Raw genomic sequence first — 13,040 nt, 5'->3', positions numbered from 1 at the left:
GTGAACCATTTACTCTATAATGATAGAGGAACATCCACACCAAAGGACAAACAGCAATTCTGACAGGACACTGGCTCAATATACTATTCTTAGATTAACTATCAAATTTGCCTTTCATTTAAGGAAAAAAAATCTTACTCATCTAGCCATATACTTCTAAATACTACATAAAATTGTATTTATATAAGTATACTGACAATACATAAAATCAAGGCAAATTCACAAATGCTTATCACTAAATAGGAGTGAATGTGTGTACCATGTTCAGACAACAACCAAAACTAGGAATAAGAAATAATAAGTCACAAGAATGCTTTATAATGAAAAGCAAATTGTGGCCTTTGAACAAAAATTTGTTTAAAGCATTTGAGTCTCAATTCTATTTCAAATGTTTGGGGTGGCTAGATTTGCAAAAGAGAAAGGAATTTGTGGAAGAAGGTGAAGAGAGCAAGTGTGGGCAAGTGATGAGGAACTTTGGTTGGTACTTTTTGTCCTGTCTTCGTACCACATTTTCAGCTGTGGTGTTTTCTCACATTCATCGTCCAGTGTTGAGTCAGCCTGGCATTTGCTTCCTTACTCCTAGCTTTGAGCCAACTCACCCTGCTGCTTTCTGCCATAAAGAGATCAGATACAGAATGTACAGACTGACTGGAAGAGGCTGAAGCAGAGGAAGCACTCATTCAGATGACAAGAGATTCCTGTACCAAGTGAGACAACTGGCTGTTTCCTGGTTAACTGCATACCAAACACCAATTCATTTCATCCCCAGGATGAACACAGCTTCTGCCTGAACTCCACACTATTGAGTGGCTTCATTAGCTTGAACTTCTCAGCAGCCCTCTTCTTTACTGAAGGCATAGACATTAAGAAGGTTTCACAGATGGGTTGCTATCTACAGAACAGAGATGCTAAACTCAGATTGTTTTCACAATGAAAATGAAGCTATTAAGTTGTTTAACTAAAGAAATTATAATCCTTTCTGTAGACAGATTAAACGCCATCACTGCACAGTATATAAGGGCTGATATTTCAAAATGAAGCTACTAATTGAAAGAATGGTTCAAGGTGAATGTATGTTCCAGTACAAAAAAGTCAAGGCTAAGGTTCTCCCATTTCTACTCTCAGTGTAGAAGCTTTTTGGCATTGCTGACAAGAGACAAAGACAGGAGCACCAGTAAACTTGTCAGTAATTATATATTACTTGAACTCACTTCACTGGCTCAGAGGCATAAGAAAAGTAATGAAAGAACTGATATGAAAATGGTCAAGTAGAAGAAAAGCCTTTGGATCACATCCATGCCTGAGTATATACAGTGACACCACAAGTTTAAATGAACCCAACTATCAAGTCTTTGTAAATTATTATTTGTAAAAAGAGCTGTTTTAATGACAATAATGCAAGATAGCAACACTGATAATTCTTAAGGTGACACATGTTTTGGTGGTAACCAATTATCTTCTAAGCAAAGTCAAAGAGAATTAAGTAAGGAGAAACCTACATGGCTGTAGTTGCTTAGATACTTTGCAACCAAACCCAAATAATTCAGTCACCTTGTTTTGCCTAAGACTGCAGCAATCTCTCCAGTGAGGGGTTGCTCCGTGCCCTCCTTTCAAGTCCATATAGTTGAACGGCTTTCTACTCTTGGTACAAATGTAACCTACTAGAGCAGGTATGATTCCTGAAGCTGGCTTTACTCACCTGCTACCTCTTGAGTTCCAATTCAGAGGTACTTAGTGAACTAGTTTTTGACAAGATACAAAGATGAGATAACATGAAGATAAATCATGTTTATTTTGACAAGTGACAACTGTCTAAAACATATACATAAGTATATCAAATCTGTATGCAGTTTCTCCCCGACAAAAGCACATCTCAAGAGTGGCTTGAGGTTTGGGGCAGATGGCCTTCCAGCAGCATGCCAGATAGCCAGATATGCAGAAAATCAGCTCAAAACCCTTCAGGCACAGCAGCCTACTCAGACTGCCCACTAACTAATCTCTATACTAGCCATCCCACCACCTACAGCCACAGTGTAATTCAAGTAAAGGAGTCGTGCTTCAGCAACAGAAAGCTCAAGGGTCAGATGTTATTTCTGTTCTGCTAAGAGGCTCTGACTCCTTGAGAAAACAGGTGATGCTAGAAGAGCAAGAGCTACTATGAAACAGTACTGTCAATTAATACGTGTACTGTCTACAACTGAGAAAGCAGTAGACTTTAAGGAAGGGCATGCTATTGCCTTTTTGGACATGGTCACCTAGCACCACTTGCAATCTTGAGCTAATGGCTAGCCCTATTCACTTCCTCAATACTCCAAAGGGAGGAGGGGACACAAAGCAGGTACAACTCATCCCCAGTTGCTGTTGTGTTGAGCAGCACTGGGAAGACTGGGACCTCACTGTTCTAGTAGTTCTCTCATCTCATTCTCTGCAATCCTCTGATGTTCTTCTTCTTTCAGAGAATAAACTATCTATTCCAGAACACTGTCTGGTGGCTCTCGCTCTGCTTTAAAAAGGTTGTTTTTTTTTTTTAATTTAAATAAGTAAATAGTCCATTCTGTCTATGAAAATGTTTGTCCACACACCCAAAGCTCTTCAGCACAAGTTAGCATCAAATGCATTGTGCTGGGACACCTTTGTCATGTTGCAGCTGTTTCTACAGTGATAAATGTGTGCAGGGGATGATATCTGCCATTTGTTCAGTATTTTATTCAGTTAATTCAGTATAACTCAATAGAGAATTTAGTTATCTGCATAACAGTTTCCAAAGCCTGCTCACACTCCAGTGAGAAGCACAACTTTCATTATCCCTACAGATAGGCATTGTTGTCTGCGGGGAGATAGTTCTCACAGCAACTTCAGTCGTGTTAGTTATCAGTCATCAATTAAAGAAAACCAAGTTTCCAGTTTGCTCGTGTAGCCAGAGAAACTTTGTGCTCAGGGACACACTCAGCTGGCTCATTTGGCAACCAGTTTCTTCCAGAGAAGTCATGCCTTTCTCAAGTAACATCCTTGTATGGATCAAGTATTCCTGAAATTTGAGTGACTTTGTCTAGCAGCCCGCAGACCCCCTTCACGCTCCAACTTCAATGTATTAAATCTCCAGTGCCTTTGGGCACACCATATATAGCAGTGGGGGCGGGGGTACTGCTGGGGGGGTGGGGGGGCAGATTTAACCCTTCACCTGCGGGTTTTTCCTTTTTTAAAGGAAAAAAAAAAAGAGATAAGGCGATTCTTTTTGTTCCCTAACAGAGTTCTTCCTCAAAGTAACAGATTCACTGTCCTATATGCACAGAAAGTGTTGTAGAGCTTTGTAGTTGACTTCTGAACAACAGAGATACAGCAACAGAAGAGCCCTATAAACTTCCTGATATTTATCTTACCCCCTCAATTACACAACATGACATTAGTCAAGGTTACAGAAGAATAGGAATAGTAACCTTGTCAATTGACAGACCAGTACCGACTAGTTCTGGTTAGCTATTCACAGCCTTCCTACCAGCCTTGCCACTGGAGAGCTGCAGCATCCTACAGTTCCTTGATGCAGAACTAGGTTGGATTACAAAGCTTAAAGGCATCTATAGTGCAGATGGCTTTCAGGCTTTACTTACAAAGATTTAAGTCACTTAACTGATAATATGAATGCCATGCATATTAAGAATCACTGAAATTAAGGGTAAAGATGGTGTTTTCAAGTTTGATAGATGGCATTTTTCTCTAAATAACAGTTTGCCTTTTGTTAACCAAGATGAGCTGAAGAAAGGGCTACATAACACTAGTCCTCTGGCACACACCTGCCACTCTGGACAGCAAATACTCAAGTATAAAACAAAAACCCAGGACAGCCTGGGTCAAGGGGAAGATACAGCACAAACTGTAACCACCATCTGATAACCCCACTGAAGATTCATATCCAAATCAGGAGTCCCAGGTAGCATTTTAACCCATCTGAGCATGTCATTTGGTCATTACATACATTGACAGTAGCTTACCTAGGAAAAGGAAATATTTACAGTAGATGGTGATTTATAATGTTGCCTGTCCACATTATGTATGGGAGGGATGAGCACATAATACCTGCAAACAACTAGAAAGAAACAAGGCTTAGCAAACCTGACAAAATGCCTTTGAATATTTTGCTTATGAGTGGAAACCAACATTAAAGGGAAGATGATGCAACTCAAGTTTAACTATTACCTTTAGCTCACTAATGAGGATGCATCCCTCTCCTCCCCCCAGAGCCTGGAGATCCAAGGGCAGCAGTTGCTATCTGACAGTCCTGGAAAGCACTGGCAAGGAAACCAGCATTGGTGTTTACCTGTGTCACCTTAATGAGGCTTATGCCATAGTCACTGACACAAGAAAGACTTAACTACTGAGGCTGCTACAGGAAGGCATAAGATTTTTCACATTTCCTTGGTTAATACAGGCTATTTTCACTGCACTACTGAAGGCATACCTCACTAGCCCCCAGACTTTAAATATTCAAAAAGTGATTTTCAGCCACTGCTAGCAGTACAAGACTGCCTCAGGATGCCTACCTGCTGCTGGAAGATAAGCCCTTTTCTCCAAGTTAGTGCTATTCTGTTGCACTGGTGCTAAGTAAGCAGAATCATTAAATGAGAACTTTCTCATTTAAAGTTTCCATGTGAAGACTCAGCCTCTTCAAAAAATAGTAATTTACCTACATAAGTAGGAAAGCTGCTAGGACAGGACATCATCCTACTGTTGCTCACCCCAGGAGGTTTTAGAAATGCATGCTATACATTTAAGTGAAACAGAGGAGTAGAACTCTCATTTCTTGCTGGTGAGCATGCAACTACAAATGAATTCTTGTCAAGCATATGCATAAGTAAAATACAGCCCAGCAGAACAACACAAAACATACATTCATAAGCCTCACCTGTGGGTACCACATTTTACTCCTTCTCATGCTGAAGAACTAGAGCATTCAAAGCTGTTCAGCATTTGTAATACATGAATGAGACTAACTATAGGAACTATCCCTAAACGTTATTTTGTTGAGGGCTGGTAAAAGAGAGAAGTAGCTTAGACTCATATTTAGGAAACAAGGGCTTCTGCCACATACTTTGTTGTTTTTCTGTTGTTGCTGTTAAGATGGGAGGGGTAAGAAGATGAACACATCTCAAAGTGCTGCAAACAGTACTGCACTGTAAAGATCAGAAGACGGTCACTATCAGTGATTCTTTACTACATCTTTCTTCTATTCCTGTGAATTCTGAAGTTGGTTTGGGATGCACAAACAACTCATCAGTGAGAGGATGATACCCAGCCCAGCCCACGGCCCTCCAATGGGAGGACCTGTAGACAAGTCCAAGTACAAAAACATGTAGAACAAGGACACACACACACCCTGAGGTTTTAGAATCAGGGTCATACATTTACTACCATTAAGAAAAATCCCAGCATTGCTAAGCTATTCCCATTCAGTATTACTATACTTCAAATTATTTAATACACAATGATGATCTTTATGACCCAAGATCATATTTTTAATTCATCTGTTGAAAATGGATTACAGGTAAAGACAAACCTGTTCTATAGATTCGTCTCTCTGGTAACATTAGTCTCAGATTCAGTGCATAGTTAATACAGCCTAAGGTCTGTGCTCAACATATGATTCTTTGTCTGATGGAAAGACACCAACAGCTCTGCAGGAAGGAAGGGAGCATGGGAGGAGAACTAGGAAGAGACAGGGTCAAGACAGTATTGAAAGAGGAATGGTACCTTTTTAACTTTAGGACAGAGGAACTAGGTAGTTTTCCTCTAAGGAAGCGTGGTTTAGCAGGCATGTAAACATGCTCTGAAGAATTAGCTGAAATGATAAACTCCACACGTGGTACAAGACTTATTTTCTAAACTGATATAAAATTCAGCCAGACCTTCTCACCACGTTACTGAAACAATGAAGCCTCCAAGTGTAAAACTGAAGGGAATTTTTTTCAGTATGCAGTAGACTAGTTCTGTGCCTATTTTGCTTGCACAATTATATCCTCAGAAATCCATCCTGCAGTCTGTATGCAAGCTTCTTCTGCACTCATACTGTTAGTTTCTGAAAGATTTTCCCATTAAAAATAGTCCATGAAAGCCCCTCAAATAGATAAGACATTTTTATTCCTTCCAATTTACTCACTGGAAACTGTCTGAAGTCATGTTTAATTAGGTCAGGAGTGTAATGATATCAGATTTTTGTCAGGAAAAGCTTCACTGTATTTTTTCCCTAAATGTTGGGGATATTTGAATATCTGCTATACCAGAGTAGAGGAAAAGAGGACAGAGGTTGATTCTGCATAGAATGGCTTTTTAAGTCCTGTTTCACACCCAGTAAAGTTAACATCCTCTTACAAAGCGGTTGAAGAATAATCTCTTCTCATACAGGGAAGAGCCAGGAGTTAAAGACTTGCTGAGGGAAAGTGCAACCTGAAGGAAAGCATTGCAGGGTAATTTAAGAAGTGACCCGTTTAGTAACAGGTATCTGAACATTGCATGGAAGTTAAAGAAAAAAACAAAGTACATTTGAAAAATGAAGACATTTTAAAAGTCCTTCAGATGATATCAAGTCCACATTACATAGACCATATATGAATGGATTAACTCAACAGTGTTCTATTCTCTTCACTGGGGATAAAAACTGAACAGGAAAACAAGTGTCAGAAACTAAACCCAAAATATTGTATAAAGACAGGATGCTTGCACATGCATTTGATATCTGAAGAGAAGAGACATGGCAAAAAGGATAAATTAAGGGTGCAGCACTGTACAAAAACCCTGCACAATTTCTTACATATACACACAGTGCACACTATGTATTTGTCTAGGTTCCCTTGGTGTGCAAGTTCTCCTATAAAGTTAAAGCAGCCATAGCAGCTGCACTACTGTTAACTTATATATATATATTCCAACTGGTGGGTGAAGGTGAACAGCATAGAGTGCCATAAAGAAAGCTCAGCATTTGGCAATGATGGCAAACCACAAAAGGGAACCATATCCAACCTACTCTTCCTTCCCAGGTTCTCTTCCTCCTTTTCCCTCACAGAAGTTCAGTTTTAGCCAGGCTCCCGTGATTCACATAAATGTACACTAATGATAAATGAAGAGTTTATTTGCCACATTAACTGGCTAAAGTTAATCATAGAGTCATCTGCTGAATGCACAGAACCAAGGCTGGTGGGAAGAGGACAGATGCTTTCCTTTGAGCAGCCATGAGATAACTTGCTCCTGTTGTGCAACCAGAGCTGCTGAAAGGAGCCAAGGTGTCAATTCAATGACCCAGGACTGGTACCTTTGAGTTGCACAGGCAGTTGTTTGAATTCCTCCCTCTAACCATACACAAAAATTGTCTCTTTTACAGTCCACAAGGCAATAACATGTAATTTTTCCTGGTAATTTAAAGAGACAAGTTAGGAATATATGCAACTCTAGAATTCAAGATAGCCATCTAATTTCAGCCAGCCTTGCTCAAGTGCAGTGATATCCCCATGAAACCACTTCAAATCACTGATCCGGTAAGAAACCACTAATGAGTTTGTGAATTAAGCTGATCATTAAAGAACCTGACCAAAGCTGTAACTGATGCAAACAAAAGGAAGGAACAGTGTAACCAAGGAAAAAGAGAAAAATAATTTCAAAATCCTTTCTTGAAGTGGGGGGAAGCCATGGTGCTACAAGGTTTTGCCATGTGGTCTATAAACCACTGCCAAACTGGAACTTGTAAAGTAATATATGAGAACTATGGGGTCACAGACCACTAACCTGACTGGATCTGGCAGCTCTGCACTTTCCCTCCCAATTGTTACAAGTCTGCTATTAAAGTATTTTGACCAGCAGCACTGTTGCATCACCAAGTGATACTGAGGAAACCCCCACATTATTCAACTGGAGACTTGGGACTTGTGTTTTCCACTCTTTGCAACAGTGAAGTCATTTGAATTCAGGTAGTTTCATCCAAACAAATATTCCACAGCAATCCCAACACTTTCTGAGCATTTAACTTGGCTTCTAGTCTGATCGGCAATTCTATAAAAAGAAAGAGGTGACCTTTCATTCCAAGATATGAGACAATCAGGCATGCTGACAAAAGTCAGCACATTTGATTCACTTATGGATTAGACTAAGGTAGAATCCTCTCCAGGATGAAGTTCTACTGGCTTCTATCACAACTACAGCACTGAGAATTCCATCCACACAACAAACACAGTCACGTGGAAGAAGATTCCAGAGTTGCTGCAGAAGTATTGCTACCTTTGTAGCGTGCTCTGTAACATCCAACTGAAATCAAGCCTTTTCCAGGCTGCCCCAAAAGGGTGTTATACCAGGCAGGGAGGTTCCACACATTAAGCAACTGGACTAGGTTTCAAGAGCAGCTTTATGACAAAGTTAGAAACTTTAGCTTTTGCTTTTTTGCAGGAACAGAATTTACTTTCTTTCCTTTCATGCATCACTGTAGTACCAGCAGACACTATCCACCCTGAAAACAGTGCCTGGAATTTCATTTTCTTTAACACTGCTGTTACAGTAAGTCAGTCTGCCAAGCTGCCAGTGACTGCAGGCACTCATAGAGCTCAAATGAGAGCAGAACCAAGTCAGATCACTCCTGTCATCCCACCCAAGAGCTGAAATGCTCACTCTCATACACCGAAAGGATGAATGACTATGTTGCAAATGCCCATCAGCCGTCGGGCTCTGAGACTTGGAACACCCAGGAAGCAGCCATCCACAGTGCTGTTTCCCTATTTCACTTGTGGGCATCCCAAAATGGGGACGTGGTAGGAGGAAAGGTATGGGAACTAGATAGAACTTGGAAAAAGACCAGACAAAACTAAAACCAAAAGGTGGGAAGCAACAGTGATGTTAGAAGGTCACGTTGAGAGGAGGAAGATAAGGGAACCAACTGTTTTGGCCCAGAGAAATGGCAGAATCAAGGTCAACCTCTTTGCAGCTTATCTCACATAGGGTGAGGAGGATGCATGCTAGGGAAGTAGAGCTCCACAGCTGAGAGCCTCTGCTCCATAAGCTTACACATGACACTGCCTGTGCCTGAACTTACCTGCGGGACATTGGACTGTGAGGAAACATCCTCTGCAGTCACCAGCTTGTCCACTTCATCCAGTGTGCCACAATCAGTAAGTAAAAGGACTGGAAGTTCCAAGCTGCCATTCCAGCCATGCATTTTAGGTTAGACTTCACTTTGTTTGGCTGTCTAATAGTGCGTTTAGGGTATCACTTAAGTACTCTCCTGGAAGGCTGCCTTTCTATTATCATGCCTTTTATGAGGCTGTAAATAGCATTCTTAGAATTAAACAAGCAATAACCCTCACTGTTTTGCAGCCATCCCTTCTCAAAAATTGTACATACTGTCCCACATTTTCAGCAAAAGTGAGAAAGATTTACAGCATAAACTGTTCTCTACAGTCACAGTCTCACTCAAATGTTTCCCCTCAAGTTAATAATAAATACTTGCAAACACTAATCAGGTGCACCCACATTAAGGAACCACCAAAACTCACCAATCAAGAACAGCAGTAGATCATTAATTTGCAGATAAAAGCTTTTCTCAACAGGGCTTGAAGGCTTGAAAGCGCTCACTTGTTTTAAAACAATTTCTCGGTCTACAGGACACAAGGACATCCGAGACCAATCCTAAGAGACATGTACTCTTTTTCTCCAAGCACGATTTTGAAAATAGAAAGCATCAGTTATAAAAATAAGGTTTTCTTTCTTTTCTTTCTTTTTTTTTTTTTAAAAAAAAAAGTCTTGAGTTTCCTTTTTTAGAAGTCTTCACCTCTAGAGAAGCTGTACAGTTTACACCAGATGGGAACACCTTTCTTCCCTTACTGGTTTAAAGCTTTCCACAAGTCTACAACAAAGTACCTTGGGGGTCCCAACCCAGTGACTCCTTCTAACGAGTGGTAGGGCATACTCAGCATCTGCTGAACTCATACTTAACTCTCCTTGGCCACGGACAACTCTTAAGAGGAAAAGCTCCTCCTGAGCTTTCCAGAAAGTTCGAGGTAGCGCAGCACTGGAGGAGCTGGGCAGTGCCCGCGCAAACGGAGCGCATCCCCACGTTTCCCCAGGTTAGATAAACCGCAGGCATTTGTGAGCGGCCGTCCCACCCCGTTCTCTGCCGGGAGGAAGCTGCTTTCAGCGCTAAAGGTGCCGGAAAGTTCCAGCAACACGCCCCGGTCGGACCTCCAGAGCAGACGGGGGGACAGCGAACAGCCATTTCCCACTTTCCGACGAAAACCAAGTCTCAAATTACCACAGCAAGAAGCCACGTCCCAACCAAACTCACAACACTTGCAGCGCGCGGTGCAGCAGCGGCCGCCCCTTCGGCGGCCCAGCGCTCGGGACGGTGCGGAGGAAAGCTCCCCAGCACGGCCACCGCAACGCCAGCCGCTCACGCGCGTGGCCAGCGCCGCTCTCCTCTGTGCCGCGGGGCAACTATCCGACACAGACGAGCGCTTCCAATACCTTTCCGGCTCCCAAAACGGCCGTTTCCCTCCTCTCGCAGCTATTCTCCCGCTCTATTGACCCGTTTTTCCCCTCGAGCGCGCCTTATGCGCAGCACCCTACACAGCAGACCCTGCTAACGGCCCACAGCCTTCCCTTCTCCGCTCCGCACGAAGGCAGCAGGGTTCCCTCCCGCCCCGTGGGGCCCCGCGGAGGGCGACGGGGGGGGAAAAGGGGTGCAGCGCGGGGCGGGCGGCACTCGCTCACCTCGTCGTCGTGGTGCTGGCAGTAGCTGGCCCGCTCGGGGAAGACGGAGAGGATGTTGTAGGGCGAGGCGGGGTAGGGCGGGCTGAGGGCGAGCGGCGCGGCGGGGCCGGCGGAGGCGGCGGCGGGGCCGGCGGCGAAGCGCTCGATGAAGTGGTCCTTGGTGAGGCGGACGCGCTGGTGCGCCCGCACGCAGTTGTCGCACAGGTGCTCCTGGCAGTCCAGGCAGCGCGAGCTGGCGGCGTTGCCCTCGTCGCAGGAGCTGCAGCGCGGCTCGCCTTGCCGGCTGTGCGGCCGCCGCAGCAGCAGCGCCGCCGGGCCGCCGCCGCCGCCCGAGGAGGAGGACGAGGAGGCGGAGGAGGGCGCGGCGGAGCCGGCGGCGGGCGAGGAGGCGGCGGCGGCGGCGCGGTGCGGCGGCGGGCGGCCGTGGTGGCGGTTGTTGGCGCCGCCGCCCCCCGCGCCGGAGCCGGCGGCGGGCCCGGAGCCGGCGGCGCGGCCGTTCTTCTGCTCGTCGGCGGCGGCCGCCACCACCACGACGTCCAGCAGGTTGCTGAGGAGGAAGTTGGAGGAGGGCAGCGCGTCCATGCCCGAGGGCTCCGAGATCACCACCTTCTGGTCGCAGATGGGGCAGCGCAGCTTGAGCGCGTCCCCCGCGGCGGGGTGCCGCTGCGCCTCCAGGCACTGGCGGCAGAAGGCGTGCAGGCAGGGCAGGACGTGCAGCCGCCGCGCCGCGCCCCCGCACGACGAGCCGCCGCCCCCCGAGGAGCCCGAGGTCTGCGAGGAGGACGACGAGGTGGACGAGTTGGAGGAGAGCGGGGCGGGCGAGCCGCACATCTCCTTGCACAGCGGGCACACCTGGAAGTCGGCCTCCGGGAACGAAGCCATTGGCGGCGGGGGGGGAGAGGGCGGCGCGGCCCCGCCCGGACGGGCAGCGGCGCGGGGAGAGCGGCGCTCAGAGCGGGGCGGGGGCGGGGGGGGCTCAGCGCCGGCTCGCGGGCATCGCTCAGGCGCTCCGCCCGGCGGGAGCGCGAGGCCGGCTCCGCGCACGCGGCGTCATCGATCCGGCGCTGCGGGAGCCGGGGCCGCCGCCCGGCCCGGCCGCGCTTCGGTGTCACGGCGCTCAGCGCCCGGCGCCCGCTCCCCGCGGCGTGAGACGAACGGTGCCGGTGCCCGGAGCGCTCCGTCCCGAGCGCCGCGCTCTCATCTCCCCCTCGAGGCCGGGGGCTCACGACGTGTCGCGGGCGCTCGTCTTCCTCCCGGCGCCCGGCGCATGGGCCCGGCGGCCCGGGGCCCCCCGGCGCGGGGAGCGGCTCCGTCCGTGCCGGGCTGCGCGGGTCGCTCTGAACCGGGCGGCGGCGGGGCTCTACCTCCCGCTGCGCTCTCTCTTCGCGGGGCGTTGCGCGGTGTCCTCTTTTCCTTTAAACCTGTGCTTGGCGGGGGGAAAGGGGAAATTTCGTTTCAGTTCCTCCCTCCGCTTTTGCGGCGCGGAGCGACTCTAAGAGAGGCACCGAACCACCAAAACTCCCCGACCCTCCCCCGCTCCCGACGCCCGCTCCGCTCCGCCGCCGCATGACCGGGGCTGGAGGCGGCGCCCACCCCGCGGCGGAGACCCACGCGGGCGGGACGCGGCGGAGGCGGCTCCGGGGTCGGAGCCCCGGGCGCTCCTTCCCTCCCTGCGAGCGGGGTGCCCGCACGCGGTGCCCGGCAAAGAGGAACGGCGGCAGGTCCCCGCCGGCCGCCCTGCATTATTCATGGAGGGTGGATTATATTCGCTCGCACAAATTGAAGCCGCTGTGCAATGCTATCCGAGAGCGCCTCGCTCGCCCCCTCCTCCTCCTCCTCTCCGGTTCTCCTTCGCTCCGAGCCCCTGCAGCGCCCGGGATCACATTTCCTTTGTCATCGCGCCTCTTCGCGTGGTGTTTTATTGAGAAAATTATCAGAAAACCCGAAGAGGGGGAGGGAGGAGGGGAGCGATGCGGCGACCCCCACACCGCCCTGCCCCCCAGCAGCCCTCAGCCCACCGCCCGACCCGGTCGAATTGCGGCCATCACTCACCGATGCGGCGGCGGCGTCCCGGGCGGCGCGGGATCCGGGCAGAGCCATCGCGGCGGGGCGCTGCAGGGCGGTGCGGGCCGTGCCGCCCGGCCCGGGCTGCGGGGGGCGCGGGGCAGCTCTGGGCCCGCCTCGGCTGCGGCCGCGGCACTGGGGCGGCGCGGCGTGCGGGAGCCTTTTAAGCTCCGACGGCGCGGGCTGACTTCCGCCCGGCCCCGGGGGGCGGCCGGGGGGCGGCGGCAGGAAACATTCGC

At 48.1% G+C, this 13,040-nt stretch overlaps 1 protein-coding gene across 1 annotated transcript in view; it reads right to left on the bottom strand.

Moving 5' to 3' along the window:
• The window catches only part of TRIM71 (tripartite motif containing 71), a 56,043-nt gene extending 44,341 nt beyond the window's left edge, over positions 1–11,702 (bottom strand). The window contains exon 1 of the mRNA XM_031590269.2: positions 10,738–11,702. Coding sequence (XP_031446129.2) covers positions 10,738–11,619 — 882 coding nt within the window. The 5' untranslated portion in view covers positions 11,620–11,702. The remainder of the gene's footprint in view (positions 1–10,737) is intronic.
• Between the last annotated feature and the right edge of the window lie 1,338 nt (positions 11,703–13,040).

This window comes from Phasianus colchicus, chromosome 6, assembly GCF_987193195.1.
Source record: "Phasianus colchicus chromosome 6, bPhaCol1.hap1.1, whole genome shotgun sequence".
Lineage (NCBI taxonomy): Eukaryota > Metazoa > Chordata > Aves > Galliformes > Phasianidae > Phasianus > Phasianus colchicus.
Note: the sequence above shows the minus strand (reverse complement) of the source record. Positions and strands in the feature narration are given on the sequence as shown.